The sequence below is a fragment of the Panthera uncia genome (genome assembly GCF_023721935.1).
Source record: "Panthera uncia isolate 11264 chromosome A1 unlocalized genomic scaffold, Puncia_PCG_1.0 HiC_scaffold_17, whole genome shotgun sequence".
Lineage (NCBI taxonomy): Eukaryota > Metazoa > Chordata > Mammalia > Carnivora > Felidae > Panthera > Panthera uncia.
The window spans coordinates 127,687,814-127,706,506 of NW_026057577.1; the positions used below are offsets into that span (position 1 = coordinate 127,687,814).

The 18,693-nt window shown below is 38.0% G+C and overlaps 1 protein-coding gene across 6 annotated transcripts in view; it reads left to right on the top strand.

The window, feature by feature from the left end:
* Positions 1-18,693, top strand: part of DROSHA (drosha ribonuclease III) — a 126,179-nt gene that overhangs the window by 4,409 nt on the left and 103,077 nt on the right. For 5 of the 6 annotated variants that reach the window (XM_049648244.1, XM_049648241.1, XM_049648240.1 and 2 more), the window contains 5 exons: positions 4,432-4,524; positions 10,494-10,604; positions 10,838-11,069; positions 14,389-14,530; positions 16,577-16,731. In XM_049648244.1, the coding sequence (XP_049504201.1) occupies positions 4,432-4,524; positions 10,494-10,604; positions 10,838-11,069; positions 14,389-14,530; positions 16,577-16,731 (733 nt within the window). The remainder of the gene's footprint in view (positions 1-4,431; positions 4,525-10,493; positions 10,605-10,837; positions 11,070-14,388; positions 14,531-16,576; positions 16,732-18,693) is intronic. The other variant, XM_049648245.1, reaches the window with a different exon arrangement.

Sequence of the window (18,693 nt, forward strand, 5' to 3'; positions counted from 1 at the left end):
CGTGTCTTTTTAATGAACTGCAGAGGTCCAGACACGGGCCATTTGGGTTTCTCTGCAAACCAGACCAAAAAAGTTCAGCAGTGCATTTTGATTTATAAAGGGAAGAATACATGTTCTGGGCTGTTTTAAAGAGGGAGAGACAACTGACATGTCAGAAAAAGCCACTTTTGAAAAGCATTTCAAAATTAATGTAAGCTCATTTCAATGAGTGTAAGCTGATTACGCTGTATACAGCTGACATTTTACTGGTGATCTAATGAAAGTTCATTAGGTTTTTCGCATGTTTTTTGCATTATCGTATTTACTTTTGTTGTATGATCACCGTGTCAGCTTACAGCACCTGAGTTCTTTTGGAATTGATCTGTGTATGTTATCAATTAGGAATCAAAGTAGTGAAGCGGAACTTGCTTTCTGGTTTTTAGGATAAGTGGGAGTTTATTGTATGTAATTGCCTTCTTGTTTTGTTTCCTTGTAAAGTGCAATGACATTGGTTACACATCAAAGTTTTCAAAATAGCTTTTAACCTGTTTTGTTGCATTGAAGTGTATTCATACTGAAGAAAGTTATGTTTTAAAAATACCGTTTTATTCCAGATTACATGTTTTTTTCCCCCAAAAGACCAAATATGTACATATATAAGGAAGTAAGGTTTCCAGCAGATACTTCTTTTTTTGTTTAAAAATTTTTTTTATATTTATTTTTGAGAGACAGAGACAGAGCATGAGCGGCAGAGGGGCAGAGAGAGAGAGGGAGACGCATAACTCATAGTAGGCTCCAGGCTCTACGTTATCAGCACAGAGCCTGATGTGGGGCCTGAACCCATGAACTGTGAGACCATGACCTGATCCGAAGTTGGACGTTTAACCTCCTGAGCCACCCAGGTGCCCCTCCAGCAGGCATTTCTAAACTGAGATTCATAGATGGGTTTGTAGAAATGTTCTGAAATTAATATGCAGCATTTTATGTGTATGCATGTTTTTCTGTAATTAAATTGGTAGCTTACAGCAGAATCTCGAGGTGGTGTGAATCTATTTCTTCAAAAGTCTAAGAACTATTGGTGTAGATGGAAAATACAAATCTACATATTTTTTTGTAGAGAACGATCGTACCAATTAATTTGTACCTTTGGCAAACTCTTTGTATCATTGAAGTTTTCCAGAGGTGGAGCTAGTAGTGGTGCTTCTCTTTCTGTCCCTTATGGTGTGTTTACCCTCATTGTCCTGTGGCACTTCTGTGCTAATAATAAAAATGTTCGAGCTCCCCAAACCAGGTCACTTCACTATGTGGGTCTAGAGAGCTGGTGTTGGCTCCTGTGGCATCACTTTGCTTCTTGGTTTCCATGTTTTTCTCGTGGCTGTTGGCTTGATTCTGACTGAACATTTTGCCAGTAAGTGGTGGTGGTCATTCTCAGTCTTGAAGGGAGTTACTAATGCTTGGAGGGTTGGAAAGAAAATGTGTTGTGTCCTCTCCCTGACGCCCAGTGGAAGATGGAAGGGAACTTGCTTCCTGCAGGGATGACTGATTTCTGGTGGGCCAGAGCTGACTGAAGTTGGTGGACTTTAAAAAATATTTTCAGCATGAGTTATGTCTCTGGTCAATTTTGTCCTTAATTATTCTGTGATGGGTTAATTAGCAGAGGCTGTGATAGTTTATTTTATAATTTTGTGGCAAAAATCTGATCTGAAAAGTGTTTGTTAATAGTTTTCTGTAAACCTTAAAGTGATGATAATCTTTTTTCTGGGGACACACTTTGTTGCAAACTTTAGCATTCTAGAAGGCACTTTTTTTCCTATTTGGGGTGCTGCACTTAGAGGAGTTTTTAGGGTTCTGCTGTAAAACATTCTGTAAAATTCTTCCGTAAAAAAATTCTTGCATCAGGTTTTAATTTGGGGCTATGTATTTGTTTAAAGAAATTCATGTCCTGTCAACTGAGGATCTCTATCAGTAAGTGAAATTAAGTGCTGAGAATTACCACCAATCTTCGTTATCCTAAACCATAACTCCTTTACTGTGAAGGACCTGTTTAGGCAGTTAGTTCATCTTTCTAAATGGCCTTTATTTATGTTGGAGTTGTTTTGTAACATCCTTGGGGGTGTTTGTCCTGGAGCTGCCCCAGTGTCATGGCCACATTATAATCGGCTCCCTTTGAGGTCTTATGTAGAGTGCCAGTCACCTGTCTTATATGGAATGTTTTTGTGAAATAAAAATGGGGTGTGTGAAGTCCCAGTGTAACTGCTAGAAGTATATTGGAGAAAACCAAAACTTCACAAATTTGTGCATTAAATTGTGTTGAGTCTATTCAAATTCTATAGTCTGTCCTCTGGCTACTTGTCCCCTTATTCCTTAGGATAAGTCAGTCTATCCTTTTTCAGATTCCATCTTTCTTCTTTTTCTTCTCCTCCAAAATGTGCTTGAATAGTAATTACCAGATTGTTTTAGGACAAACTGTTTTTAGAAGAAGTTTGTGAAGAAGTGGATCTATGTATTTGTTATTATGAAAGATCAAAATTACTATGGGGAATGGGAAAAGAAACAGCCATAGATGCAGTGCACTGAGCACGCTGTTTTGCAGTGTGGTGGGACTGGTTCAATGGCTTCCTATAACTGAGTGGTGTCAGAGCACAACAATCCCCATAGCTGTCCTGTTGAGTACAGTGTGTAGCCATCAGGGAGCTAGTATTATATACCTTATATATCTATCTCAGTGCCTGCAGCTAAGGAAGAGTCTTTGGAAGAGTAACCCAAACGTTGTTTTTCTTGCTCTAAATGTGTTCATTACATAGTGTTAACTAATGTGGTTTGTAACCAAATTGGCCTTTTCAGTTCATACCAACTCAGAGGTAGCAGTCATCATCAGAAGTGTCATTCTCAAATGCAAAATTCTATTGCCTAGATGTTAAAATACAAACAAAAATCAAGAGTGTCCTTTCAATAGAGTTTGATTCGGAAATTATTATTATTGGCAATTATTCTCCACTGCCATCAGTACACATATCTGTTGTGTGTTACCACTCACTAGTTGGGATTTTACTGCTTAAAAGTAAACTGTAATTTTTAAAATTTATTTTTTAAGTGACCTCTGCATGCACTGTGAGGCTTAAACTTACAACCCAGAGATCAAGAGTTGTATACTCTACGCACTGAGCCTGCCAGGCGCCCCAGTAAACTGTAATTTTAGAAGTGTATCAGATAAAGAATGTAGAATCCCAAGCTCTGGCCACTTTATTTTAGACAGCTGGTGTGTCCCTGAGGCTTATGTATATGGTAAAAGTATCATTCAGTGGAATCTTTCTTGAGGAGGGAGTGACCTTTAAGTGAAAAAACATTTCCTGTTTTAATATCTAAACAGTTACATTTTTCTATCAGTTTTGTAAGTTTTGATTTTCAGTGTATTTACATTTCTTCTATTTGGCTATAGGTTGGGGGATATTTTTGATTTCAGACATTTTTATAGTCTTCTTGCTGGACTCAGGCTAATACATTTTTTTTACATGCTGAAATGGGGTGGTTATTTCCCTTAGACTTAGTTGTGATTGACACACACTGGAATTCCAGTTTTGTTCAAGATCTTCATTGTACTTATTAAATAGACTCAGACATTATTATTGTTATTACTAAATTCCCGTTTTACATTGAAAGGTTTTAAAATCCCCTATTCTATTTTACATTGTGTAAACTCTGTCTCTATTTAGAGTTGTTTTCAGATTAAAACACTATTTAAAGGTAAAGTGACTTACAGTCTCATGGCAGTTAATGAATGATACCTAGAACTATAACTCAGGCCTTTTTTTTTTTTTTTTTATGTTTTTATTTGTTTTTGAGAGAGAGAGATAACACGTGTGGGGGAGGGGCAGAGAGAGAAGGAGACAGAGGATCCAAAGTGGGATCTGTGCTGACAGCAGAGATCCCGATGTGGGGCTCCAACTCACAAACCGCAAGATCATGACCTGAGCCGAAGTCAGATGCTTAACCTACTGAGCCACTCGGGCGCCCCCAGAGTTTAGAACCTTAGCTTAATTTTTACTATAAAAGCTTTAATTTACATTTATTTGATGGATGAGATTTAGAGTTTTCTAGCAATCACTAGGTAGTAGAGTCCTTTAAAGTTTTCCCTATAGGTTAAATAAAAGAATTGGCTGCTTGGAAGGTCTGGAGAGAAGATTATGATAAATCCCCTTGTTGCTTAGCATCAAGTATGACTTCTTTCTTCAAAGAAAACAACAAAAAATGTCCAAGTTAGTTAACTTCTGTAAAGAAAAAAACCTCCGTTATCCTTTAATAAATGATGAATAAAAATGTCCCATCGAGAATAGTGCCAGAAAAATTCTTAGGTGAGGTCCATTTATTTAGAAGATGAATTTATTCAGTGAAAAGAGATGGTGTTTTTGAGTCTTTCTGTTGAAAACAGCTCTGTGTATTAATTCCTTTAAGAGAGCGGGAACGGGAGAGACACAGGCACCGGGACAGCCGAAGATCACCATCTCTGGAAAGGTCCTACAAAAAAGAGTATAAGAGATCTGGAAGGTAAGCAAGGAGTTGACACTGAAAGAAGTCATAGGATTATCTCCTTGAATTTAGGTTTTGTGCTTCTGCAAACATCACCAAGTCTTCAAAATAGCCTAAGAGTCTGTCCAAAATGCCCTATGAAAAGCTAAAACAGCCAGTAACTTAAAAACCTTTACTTTCAAGATGTATTGATGATGCACAAGGAAAATTTTGATAAATTTCCAAAAATTAGAAATTATACAAGCCACTTTTTCTGACCTCAGTTGCTATAAAACTGTATATGTTAATAATTCAAGGTTTTTAAAGTTTTTTGTTTTTTTTTTTTTTTTGAGAGAGAGAGGGAGAGCACGAGTTGGGGAGGGGCAGAGAGGGAGAGACAGAATCCCAAGCAGGCTCTGTGCTATCAGTGCAGAGCCTGACGCAGGGCTTGAACCCATGAACCCCCGTGAGATCATGACCTGAGCTGAAATCAAGAGTTGGATGCTCAGCCAGTTGAGCCACCCAGGCACTCCAGTAATTCGAGGCTTTAAAAAGAAACCTTGGAAATTCATAATTATGCTCTCAAATTTACTTGTTTCAGAAAAAAAAGAGTAAAACTGCAGCCATACTTTATTTAGAAGAACAACATTGACATTGTTGTAAACCGAAACTTACAGGGTGTAACCAGTTCTATACTGAGAGGTAAAATCATGGTCTTATGTAATGGTAATTAAAAACAGCACTCTGGAATCTGACAGATTTGGGGTCAGTTATTTTCCCAATTTGGATATTAGGCAGAGTTATCTAACCTTTTTAAGCCTCAATGTCTTTGTCTAAAATAAGAGCAGTTTTACTTGCCTTTTGCATGGTAAGGTACTTGCCTTTTTGCACGTTGAGAGAATACATGTAAAAACACTTAGAACTGGGTCCAAAGTTAGTGCCAAATGAATGGTAACTATGTATGTGTGTATATATATATATATGCGTGTGTGTGTGTGTGTGTGTGTATAGGTTAAAGTTATATTAATATGTATAAATATGCATATCTAATTACTGTCTGATCACTTGGCTCTACAAACTGGTAGAGTATAAGAAAAGCAGAAAAAAGGATTTAAAGATAAAAAGAAATTAATGAAATAGGAAAAAGAACTATAATACTGTAGCAATATTTGAAAATGAATGCAAGACTTCTTTGAAAGGTTATACAGTTCAAAAAGTGGCAAATCTGGAAAAGAAAAACATACATTCCATTAGGTATAAGAAAGAATGTATCATAAGAATGAAGGGGATTTAAAAAGTATAATATGTTGGTATAAGTACAGATACTATATTTACAAAATTTAAAAACTTGGATGTGATGGGTTGATTTCTATGAAAGCAAAAATTACAAACTTCACACAAGCAGAAAGTTTTAATAGGCCAATAACTGTGGAAAAAAATGGAAAAAGTTGGATTTTTACCACTTCCAAAAATGTATTAAACTGTTCTAGGACACTGATGAAGATGGAAGGGAAAACAGAGATGGCAAAACCTAACCCAATGTAGAAAACTATAAAACAATCTGTTATGAATATGGCTATGAAAATTTTCAGTAGTGCGTTAAAGTAACAGAGTTTATTCCAAGATTGCATGGATAAATAGGTTAGTATCAGGACATCTATAATTAATTTTTTGTGTCAAAATCTGTAGAGTTATCTCTGTACCTGTCTATTAGATATTTAAAATAGAACCAGCATCCTTTTATAAATAGAAACTTTGGTAAACTAGGCATAAAAGTAGACTTTTTTAACATGATAAAAGAATATAGAATATTCTTAGAATACTCATAGAATATTATCTTATGATGAATATGATTGATACCATTTCAGAAGAGTCATATTTAATGTTGAAACCTTTCAGGCCTTCCCATACAAGTTAGAAAAAGGATTGAGGCTCCATTGCCTATCACTGTCACCTAACATTGTATAACTGAATGTTATACAATTCAGTTCTTCTTGAAGTGAATGAAAAACAGTGCATTCTCGTGTGTGCCAGGTATTGTACTGGTGTGAGTGAAACATTCACAAGAGTCCCCACTTTACAGGCATGAGAAAGTTAAGTGCTATGAGGAGTACTTTTGATAGAACAATTACATGTTCTGGGAACACAGCAGCGAAAGCTCAGTCTTGGGTAGTCAGAGAAATTGGTAGAGAAATTGGTATATTACCTTTTTTATAATTGGTACTTGAAGTGTGTGTAGGAATGCATTAGAGAAGGGGATGGTGAAGGGAGAGAAAAGAGCACATGGGAAGGTTGCAGTATGGAGAAGTGGCTCTGAGAGGGTTAAGCCTGGAGCTTGGGAAATAAGTTTAGACAGCTTTTGTAGTGATCCGTACAAGAAGTGATTGTGCCTAGATCAGCTCAGTGACAGTGGTAACGGGGAACGGTAGAAGTAACTGAGAGGTGTTTGTGAGATCGAGTCAGTAGGATAACTGATGGTGAGGGAAGAGCAGTCAGCACCTGAGATCTGGTGGCCTCCATTGGGGGTGGGGAGCACTAAGAAAGATGCAAGGTGAGTACAGTTTGGGCATGTGGAATATAAGAATCTGTGAGACAACCAGGTGAAGTTGTGCGGCAGTTTATTGGTTACACAGGTGTAAAGCCCAGAAAAGAGATCCCAGCTGGAAATACTAAATGCCAAGGATAGATGAGATTAGCTAGAGTTTGTTCAGTGAGAAAGGGCCTGAGGAGGAGATAAGGGTAGGAAAAAAAGCCAGACACTGTGTTGGTAGATATTACTGAGGACCCATTTCAGGTTGGTGATTTTTAATGTAGAGTGCTGGAAACATCTTCAGTCTAGTGGTTTTCTTCTCCTGTGCCCAGTAGCTTGTGGGGAAGGCAGAAACTTGGATTCTGTGAGTTCCAACTAATGCAGTGGATGAGAAAATTAAAATCATAGATGTACATACTGCAAAGGAAGAAAAGTTATCATAGCCTGTACTATAGCTTATTGTTAAGAAACAATTTGTAGTTTGAATTTTGAAGTTTGGAGTGCCTGAGACACTTAGCTAAAAAAGATGTTTTGCCCCTGTTTTAAAATGACCCTCTCAAAATCTTAAAAAAAAAGAAAAAGAAAAAGAACATTAATTGATATTCACAACAGACAACCCTGGCCATCCATCATTCAAGACACCTGCCTTAAGAGAAATGGAGTGAGGATATTTTTGCCCGTGTTTCTTGACAATAATAATAAACATTTCATGGGCTTTTAGTACAGGTCAAAATGTCTGTGTTAGACAACCATATTAGCATTTAACTACCACTTTAATAGCTTGGGAATATGGGTAAGTGATGCAGTTTCTAATTCTGTTTCCTCTGTAGGAGATGTTCATATCTGCCTCGTAGGATTCTTCTAAGGGTTAAATGTGAGTGTCAGTAAAGTGCTTAGCAGAGTGTCAGGCTTGCAGTAAGCACTAAAATAAACATACAAACCAAGCCATACCAGTGGGAGGTAAGAGTTGCCATTATTAGCTAATGGTATTAGCAGGAAAATTCAAGAGGATCAGCTAAGAAACAATGAGAATAATTCACTGAAGTTGACAGTTGTAAACAAACAACAAAAAAAAATCAAAATTAATATCCTTCCTAAATACCAGAAACACCTAAGAAAATGTAATGGGGGAAAAATAGACGTTCACTACAGAAATTTTAATTAAAATAAAATATCTTGATAAGCTTAAAAAATACAGATCAGTGTGAAGAAAACTATCAGTGTAGCTGATGACAAGATGACATAAATGAATGGAGGGCATGCTGTATTCCCATAATGGAAGTAGAAGACAGTGTTGTAAAAATACCAGTTTTCTTCAAAATAATGTACAGTATAATGTAACTTCAGTTGAACTGTGGGTTTTAAACTTTATAATGATTTAAAATAGAAGTGAGAATAATGAAAAATAATAATGCACGGATATTTGAGCAAAATTAAAATGTTCTATACCCATAATTATTAAAACAATTTGATATGGGTATAAAATATTCCAAATATTGAGCAACATTCAAGTATATATAAAAAAATTTACCTCTGTCATAAAATTGTTTCAAATCAGAGGAGAAACTGATGTGGGGACAATTGACAAAACATATGGAGGAAGAAACTAAAGTTAGATTTATGCCTTACATCTTAGAGAGGTAGAATAAAAAAATTTAACGTTAAAAAGTAACTGAAGAAAATAGAAAATATTTATTTAATTTTGGGATGGGAAAGGATTCCAAACATAACACTAAGGCTGGCAGTATAAACAAGATCTCTAGGTTTGGCCATGTAAGTCATAGGTAGCAATAGACAGAATTAAAAGGAAAAAGGTTACATTACATTTGACAGAAGGGCAGTTATCTTTTTATTATTTATTTTAATGTTCATTTATTTTTGAGAGAGAAAGAGAGACTGAGGATCTGAAGCAGGCTCTGTGCTGACAGCAGTGAGCCCGATGTGGGGCTTGAACTCCGAACCATGAGACCATAAGCTGAGTTGGACGCTCAACTGACTGAGCCACCCAGGAACCCCAGAAGGGCAGTTATCTTAATAAAAAAAACTTTTTCAATAAATAAAAAAGACTGTACTCCTAGTTTTAACAATACTGGCATAGCATATGACTCAGATGTTCATAAATGGAGTGACCATGAAACGTTATTTCAATAGTGATAAAAAAAATTGCAAGTTAAATAAGACACTTCTTTCATTGGAATGGCAGAGATTAAAAACAGTCATGTTGACAGGATGTGTGGAAATGGGAACTCCCATATGGTTTTGATTTTAGTCTAGACTAGTACTACCTATCTATAGAGAAGCCTTAAAAAAAGTACACATTCTTTGTGTGAAATAATTTGACAGGTTGCAGAGAATGCAAGTGTGTTCACAGTGGCATTGTTTATGATGACAAAAAAAATAAATGGTAACCTTAATGACTATGATCAGATTTGTTAAATTATGGCATACATGTGTAAATGAATAATACGCACCTATTAAAAGTGGTTCAGGAATGGATGCTTATTGAAGGGTATTCCTGATTTTCTTTTGAGAAGGGCAAGCTATAGAGTTGTGTGTTTTGTTGTTGTTGTTGTTAAATGTGTGTATTTTTATGTATATATCGTCATATTTATAGGTTTTAACCCATTTGTTAAATATAGCAGTTATTTCTTAGTGGTTTTATGGATGACGAGTTTGTTTTATTTTTGTTAATGCTTTATTTTTCTACAGTGGGCGTATATATATTTTACTTTACAGTAAGTTTTCTGGTAACAAAATGTAATATTTAGAAGTTATGTCAATAAGTAATCAATATATAATCTAATTACCCACCGTTTTTCCCCCTCGATGTATACACACCTACATACTCACACTTTCCCTGTCATAAAGTTAGAAGTTAGTGGTAGAGTTGATGAGAATAGTTAATTTGTGACTTTGATCCAGATGTGAGCTTTCTTGGATAATAGTGACTTTGTTAGTGTTGCTGCAGAGGATGCTACCATAATACTAATACAACAGTTTCTCTCCTTGGCTAGATTCTCAGGGTGTGTATGGTTGCATTTAAATTTTTGGATGTCAAGTTAAAACCTGTCCTTTAGGTTTTTCTCTCTAAACACATCCATAGGATAGGCCTTTGCACATGTTAAGTCCTAGAAATTCAAGGAGATCAAGTTGTTTTTATCCTTTTTAAATGAATTAATATCAGTATTTGCAGGGATCAGAATTAGACAGAGTGGTGGTTCACTAAGTAGTAACCCAAGTCTGAGCTTCCAGAGAGATGGTTAGGGATGATATAACTGATTTTCTCTTAGATTATGGTCCTCATAATCTATGGTCCTCAGGCTAAATTTATGGCCAAGTTGAGACTGTGTTTTGTGAAGCCTTTTTTTTTCCCCCTTGCCAAAGCAAGCTGTGGAGGATTCAAAAGTAGTATTCTCATTGCTGAGATTGTCCATATGTGGAGATTTTCAAATATTTCCGAAATATCTTTCTCTTCTAGGAGTTACGGTTTTCCAGTTGTCCCTGAACCTGCTGGATGCACACCAGAATTACCTGGGGAGATAATTAAAAATACAGATTCTTGGGCCCCACCCCCGGAGACTGTGAATCAGTAAGTAGATCTGGGGTAGGGCCTGGGAATTTGTATTTTTAAACAACTAACTTCAGGTGATTCTGATGCCACCAGACTAGTGTTTGGGAATCACTGGTTTAACAAAAGTAAATATGTTGATTTGGTATGGCATTTTTATTTTAGGTGAAAAAATGAACTAAACAGGTGAAATAGAATGATCTTACAACATAAGAACATGTTAAATAATTAGCCTCTTTTACCTCCTTTTAAAGTCGCTCCCCAAGTAGGGAGAAAAAGAGAGCTCGTTGGGAGGAAGAAAAAGACAGATGGAGTGACAGCCAGAGCTCTGGCAAAGAGAAGAATTATACCTCAATCAAGGAAAAAGAGCCAGAGGAGACACTGCCTGACAAAAATGAGGAGGAGGAAGAAGAACTTCTTAAGCCGGTGTGGATTCGATGCACCCACTCAGAAAACTACTACTCGAGTGACCCCATGGATCAGGTGGTAGGTCTGAGAAGCGATGACCAGGGTTTCTCAACTTTGGCACCTTCAGCATTGGGAGTTGGGTAATTCTTTGTGGTGGGTGCCATCCCGTACATTGTAAGGTGTTGAGCAGCCTCTCTGAGTTCTGTGCACAGGATACTCCCCAGTTGTGAACCCAAAGCTGTCTTCAGACATTGCCAAATGCCCTCCACCCCTCTCCCCAGTGGAGAATCACTGCTGTAGACCAAAGCTGTCTTCCACAACCAAAGGCAAGAGTGCGGTAGATTAAAGTATCTCTTCGTTCTGCATTTTTATAACACTGTTAGTCTTGATAATGGTGGTTTTCTAAGTTCTCACACATAACTGCTTTATGCAGTTTGTGGTTGTGTTTGTATGTACATTTCCCCTCCAAAATGGGAAATAAGGAAGACTTTGAGTTTGTCTCTTAGAAGTCTGACCTTGACCAGAGATAACCACAGGAAGTTTCCCATGCATATTGGCTGGTTTTGTGGAATGGCAGGGGTTATCACCCTTCATGGGCTCTTGAGAGAGCCTGTGCACAGGCTGCTCAAGGGGAGGTTCCTGGGCTCCGCAGCCCATGTGGAGTCTTTGTTGTGTCAGACTCCATGACTTCCTCTTTCGTATGCTTGTTTTCTTTTGCCTTTTTTATCTTTTATCTTCATTTTATTTTTGGTCACTCTCTGTTTAGTCTCTCTCTTTCTCCAGGTAGGTGTTAGGACTCCATCCCATTAATTTAAGCCTATTTGCCACAGGGTAGACACAGAGTGACGCTCATTGATTAGATGGGTGAGTGAAGGAATGATCGTCTATAAGTCTGAGATGTAAGTGGTTGGAGATGGTAGATTTTGTGTATGGGGTTAGATAAAAGAATGTTCTGTTTGGAATTTTGTGAAAATAGCTTCTGCTTGGCTTGGGCTCTTATCTGTAGAGAATGTAAAAGTAGACTCTCTTGTCTTTGGGAAAAAGAATTTGAGCAATCTCATGATGCTGTGATATTTTACTTGATAAATTAGAGCAGGGTTTTAAGTCATGGTTCATGTGATACAGGAAAGGGAAAGCTCATGCTGAGCATTTTATGGTGCAGCTTTACTCGTGCTTCTCATATCTTACTTAATTCTGAAAACAGTCCTGGAAAGAAGGTATCTGTTGGTTAAGCATGTTTGTAAATTATAATACTTGACGAATTGTGACTTAAACTGTGAGCCAGGTTTGTTTTTCTCAACAAGTTGTCTGGAAGGAAGTGGTGGCTGGTGTACATTTATTGGCTCAGTGATGGCAGAGCTGACTCTACTTTGCTATCTGCTGCTTTTGGAGCATCCACTGTGAGTTGCAGGGTGACTGCAGGTGTCATGTTCTTACACACGTCTGTCCAGACACAGGATGCAAGGGCAGTGCTGTGTAGGGCCAGCGTACCCATGGATCTTTCCTTCTATTCCTTCCCCAGAACTGTATCATATGTCTTTCCCAGGGCTTCATTTTCCATTGCTGCCATAACAAATTTCCACAGACTTTATAGCTTACCACAGCACACATTTATTACCTCACAGCTCTGTAAGTCAGAAGTTAAACTTAGGTGTTGCTGGCTGAATCAAACAAGGCTGTGCTCCTTTCTGGAGAGAATCTGTTTTCTTGGCTCATTCAGGTTATAGGCAGAGTTCAGTTCCTTGTGGCTATAGGATGGTCCTTGCGTCCTTGTTGGCTGGCTGATGAAGGCTGTTTTCACCATCCTGAGGTCATGTGCATCCTTTGACTCATAGGTCCCTTCCTTCATCTTCAAAACCAGTAGTGCAGGTCGCGTGTCCCTTGTGGTTTGAGGATCTCCAGCCTCTCCTTCCCTTGCACCTCTGATTCCATTGCGAAAGGTTCTCTGCTTTTAAGGGCTCATATTAGATTGGGCCCACCCAGATAATCCAGGATAATATCTTCTTCTCAAAGTCTGTAACCTTAATCACTATCTGCGAAGTTTTTTCTGCCACATAAGGTAACATAGTTCCTGGGCGTTAAGGCAGGGACATCTTTGAGGGTCAGAGGGGGACTCTGAACCCACTTTTCCTAAGACCAGGAATTCTCTACCCCAAATCTGAAGGGAATCATGGTTCTTTTAGCAAAGAAGAAAAGGAGAATGGCTGCCATGGATATTATTCTTAAAACAAAATAAAATAGCAAAGGTTCAAAGAGTTTACACAGGCAGTTTTTTTTTTCTTATATATTTTATGGGTATATTAAAATTGGTGTAGAAGGAAGACTAATAAACTGTAAGCCCAACATTTACCTTTGTGTTTTGTCATCTGGTGCAGAGAGGTGGCAAGAATGTCAGCTGTCCTCGCATTGCCAGTGTCAGTAATGAGCTGGGGCTTTGAAAAGCAATTACCCTCTTCTGGGATAACTGCAGATTTTATGATTTGCTTTAATTTGCCTTTTTCTGTCTGATAGGTCTGGTCTTTACATTTTGGAAATTACTAAGTTGAAGAATATGGACATTTAAAGTGATTTCATCCTGGGAAGAAAGAGTGGGGGAAAGTGGAGAGTTTCCTCTAGGAATGCATTGTAGAATCCTGTGTTTGTGGAGTGTGGGTGTGTTGGTGTATGGGTGTGCGCACGTGAGTGTGCATGTATATGTGTGTGTGTGTGTGTGTGTGTGTGTGTGTGTCTGTGTTCCTGTGTTTTATAGGGTGTATTTGTGTGTGTGTGGGGGGGAATCTATGCTTCTTCTTGAAAAAAATTTTTTATTTGAGTATAATTGACAATGTTACATTAGTTTCAGGTGTACTACATAGTGATTCAACATCTTTGTTATGCTGTGCTCACAAGTGTAGCTACCATCTGTCACCATGCAATGCCAATGTCACTATCGCAATGTCATTGACTGTATTCCCTATGCCGTGCCTTTTACTCCTGTGACTTCTTCATTCCATAAGGATATTTATGTTTGATCATTGGGTTGATGTGGAAGGTAGACTATCAGTGATTTTCAGTAGTGGGGAAATGTATGTTCCCTAGGAGAGTGTCAGATATCATGAATTCTTGGGTGGCGGGGGTCATGATTTATTTTTTCATATCAAAAGGCATAGGTGAACAGTTTTTATATTTCTTCTGAATGTTGGCAAGTACATTTTCCTGAGGATTGTGTTAGCCATAAATGTTGTGTGTGATTCAGAACACCCATGCCAGCATTGGCCATTTTGTTTTTAAATGTTTGTTAAATCGAAGGAAATGGCATCTTGCTGTTACAAATCCTTCATTATTTGTGAGGTTGTATGTGTCTTTGGTATGGCTATTACTAATGTAGTTCCTAATATTGATTCTTTATTTTTCAAAGGGAGATTCTACTGTGGTTGGAACAAGTAGGCTCCGTGACTTATACGACAAATTTGAGGAAGAACTGGGGAGTAGGCAAGAAAAGGCCAAAGCTGCTAGACCTCCGTGGGAGCCTCCTAAGACGAAGCTAGATGAAGATTTGGGTGAGTTAGAAGTTACGAGACCAAGGCCCTGTGCTCCTGTTACTGCTTAAACCTCGGCTTTGGGGATATGTTCTTGAGAGTCGTATATTGAAATTTCCTCTTTTTGATTTATTTTCCTTAACTATAGTAGCAATATATATAAAAGTAGAACTTTCTCTGATTTGATCTTATTTTTCCTTAGTTGCATTCAGCTGAATACATAAGCGATCTCATTTGTAAGGCATGCTAATAATTGTGTCCCTTGTAGAACTGTCCAGTCTTAGAATCAGCACCATAGTCCAGCCTCTCCACCAGAAGCAGGAGTCTATTCCCTGTCACCTGTGCCTCTAATGGGCAGGCATTCCCTTGTGGCTCTCTCCACTGCCAGGGAGCTCCTGCTTTGATGAGGAAATGCCAGCTGTAGGCCAGTTCTGATTGAAGGTTTCTCTCAACTCATATGGATAGTTTCCATAACTTTATCATGTGGTGATCTATTTTTTTTTCATGTGTATTGTGAGGTTCCAAGTAGATGCTGAGATCTTTGAGGATAGAAACTGCTTTTCACCACTTTGCAGCCTTAGCCCCTAACAGAAAGCCATTCATAGATCAGGCACTCCCTGTGCCTTTTCCCTGTTTTCTGGCTCTCATCTGCCACCTTCATTTTCCCAGCTGAGAGGCAGTGTCCATGGTGGGTAAAAACACCGACTGAACCTCAGTTCAGACTCCTGCTCAGCCACTTGCTATATGACCTTGGGCAAGTGATTTCATTCTCTCCATGCCTTACTTTTCTCATCTATAAAAGAAGGATGAACAGCGTCTATCTCATGCAGTACTCAAGAATCCAACCATGTCGGGGTTGGGTTTTATAACTGTGATGTACTGTTAATCTCTTGTAGGAGTAATGTAAGTTCTGGGTCTGTTTTTTCATAAATATATATATTTTTAAGTTCATTTATTTATTTTGAGAGAGAGAGAACATGAGCAGGGGAGGCGCAGAGAGAGGAAGAGAGTGAGAATCCCAAGCAGGCTCCGCACTGTCAGCTCAGAGCCCAGTGCGGGGCTCAAACTCACAAACTATGAGATCATGACCTGAGCTGATATCAGAGTCACCGACTAAGCCACTCAGGCACCCCTAGGTCTGTTTTTTTAATTATGGTAAAATACACAGAACAGTAAATGTACCATTTAGCCATTTTGTAAGTATACAGTTCAGTAGTATTGAGACTATTTACATTGTGTGCTGTCTCCAGAACTCATTTTGCTCAGCTGAAACTCTGTATCCATTAACTCCCCAGTCCCTCCTTCCACCTAGCCTCTGGCAACTACCATGCTACTTTCTATTTCTATGAATATGACTACTCTAGGTACCTCATAGAAGTAGACTCACGTAGTATTTGTCTTTTTGTGACTGGCTTATATTGCTTATCATAATCCTTAGTCTGTTTTTATCCAGTCACTTTCAAGGACTAAAATCTTTTATTGCTACTATGGGGAGGAGAAAATAATTTAAAATCTTCAGTCTGGTACTCAGAACCTTCAGTCTGGCGTTTGTGACACTTAAACCCCTTACCTCCTGGTATTTTTCTGTGCTTGTGCTCCTCCCTCCATGCTTTTGCCTGAGTGCCCCCTTTGCATTCTTTTCCTCTTACCCGCTCATCAGCTGAACTCCACCCCATCCGTGTGCCTGGGTCGTGTGCACCTCTTCCAGGAAATCTCAATGACCTGAGTCAGGGTAGACTCGCCCTTTTCTGAATTACTACACCTATTTATTTATTTATTATTATTATTATTATTATTATTATTTTACTACTACACCTTTTTAAATGTGAGACTCCATACCGCTGCTGTGGTTTGCATTTTCCCTGGCATTGTTCATTAGGTCTTTCTCTAAAACTCTTGTTTTCATTGCTTCCTTAACTAGATTGTGACTTAGCAGTATGGGCTGCATTATTTTCCTGGTATTGCCTAGCAGAGTGCTTGGTGTGGAATAGGCTCCCAAATGTTTGCTGAAAGAAAAAACAATTGTAAATTTCTCCATCTTCTCTGTTTTCCCTTGCCTTCTATTAGAGAGTTCCAGTGAATCTGAATGTGAGTCTGATGAGGACAGCACCTGTTCTAGCAGCTCAGACTCTGAAGTTTTTGATGTCATTGCGGAGATCAAACGTAAAAAAGCCCACCCTGACCGACTTCACGATGAACTTTGGTACAATGACCCAGGCCAGGTGCGCATGTTTTTATGCCGTGTTCTTGCTACAAAGGTTGCAAACCCACACATCACATTTATGACTCCGGGCTCAGAAGATGCATGTTGGCTAGTATGAAAACTGAATTTTACTCTCAGGGTTGTGTGTCATCCCTCAGAGCTTATTCCTCTTCAGCTTCAGAGTTCGGCACCAAAGCATAAGTACCAGAGCAACTGTCTCTTGAATCATGTTTGACGATGTTTGTAAATTCCATGTTAGGGAGCAGGATAATGGTGCTGCCTCATTAAAGTTGCAGTAAACGGAAAGAGACAAATGGTAGGCTGAGGGAGAGAGCACTTGTAGGTCTTTTTAAAAGCAATTCATCTGGAAGGTATCTTGCAGCAATATAGTAAACAATAAGTCCTGTAAGACTTCATATTTCTTAGCTGGTAATAGTCACAATTACTTATAAGTTCTTTTCCTATTAAGCATTTTTGAGCTAACGATGTCATGGCTGGACATAATCATTTTTATTTTTACTTACTGTTTTATTATGAAGTAATACTTAATACCAAATAGTATCTTTATAAAAGATTTATTTTACAAATATACAACACCTGCAAAAATAGTATCTTTAATGCACATGAAGTTATTAAGCTTAATAAAACATACACCCATAAAAAGATACTTTATATTAATTTGAATGCTTTTCTGGTTCTTATTAGATGACTGCTATCTAAGTGGTTTGTTGGTTTTTTTTTATACAATTAATATAGTTGGAGTACCTGAACAGAAATGTATTTTGTGGTGCTTTTTGCTCTCTTGGAATTGAGCAGAAATGTTTAAAAATTGCAAATGTGTTTTGAAACTTACTTTGATTTATTAACCATGTATATGATCTCTGTGAATAGCTTTACTGAGTTATAATTCACATACCATCCAGTTTACACACTTAAAGTATACAATTCATTTTTTGTGTTTCTGCTCACAAGATTTAACAGTCATCATCACAATTTAATTCTAGAACATTTTTGTTTCCCTGGAAAGAAATCCTGTGTCCATTAGTTGTCCCTCCCCTTTCCTCGTGTGTGGTCTTTTTAATGCACATAGTTCTATCAGGAAGCCTATCCCTCAGTTTATGTCCATTCTTATTTTTATTAGAGATTACAGAGGCTTCCAATATAGATAGTCTCACTCTTCTGTTTACTGTTTAGTTTTGTGTCCTCTGTACAGTCGAACCTTGTAAAGTGCTGATTTGCACTGGGGCCAAGACCCTGGTAAAAGGCAGGAATTAGGATGTCTGTCTACATCCTTGCAAATCAGTGAGGATGAAGTGATTTTTCTACTGACCAGCATTAGGAGTGTGTTGTGATTTTTGAGGGAATCCCATCACATCACTGTTTGCCAGCTGTTACTTTGAATAATACCTTTTTTTTTTTAAATGTTTATTTTTGAGAGAGAGAGAGCATGAGCTGGGGAAGGGCAGAGAGGGAGACACAGAATCTGAAGCAGCCTCCAGGCTCTGAGCTGTCAGCACAGAGCCCGACGTGGGCTCAAACCTACAGACCATGAGATCATGACCTGAGCCAAAGTTAGACGGTTAACTGAGCCACTGAGATGCCCCTAAATAATATCTTAATGTGATTTTTTTTTTTTTTTTTTTTTTACATAGCAGTGTTATTCCTCTGCTGTGCTACCTGAAGCTTTAGATTTCACAAAAGGATAAAGAAAGTTATAGTTTTTCATTTTAATACTTTTCAAAGTTTTATTGAGACATTTTCCTTGGATGTGAGTTATAAATCCCTAGAACTTTAAAGAAACGTGTGTTATGTGTGTGTTGTGTACATACATATGTATATATATACATATATATAACATATACATATTAACACATACATATTTTATAATTAATACCGAGAAAGTGAGAGATGGATTCTCCCTTCTCCAAACTGATGCTCTCTGGTCTCTCTTTTGATTCACTGTTACCATCTGTATTGAATA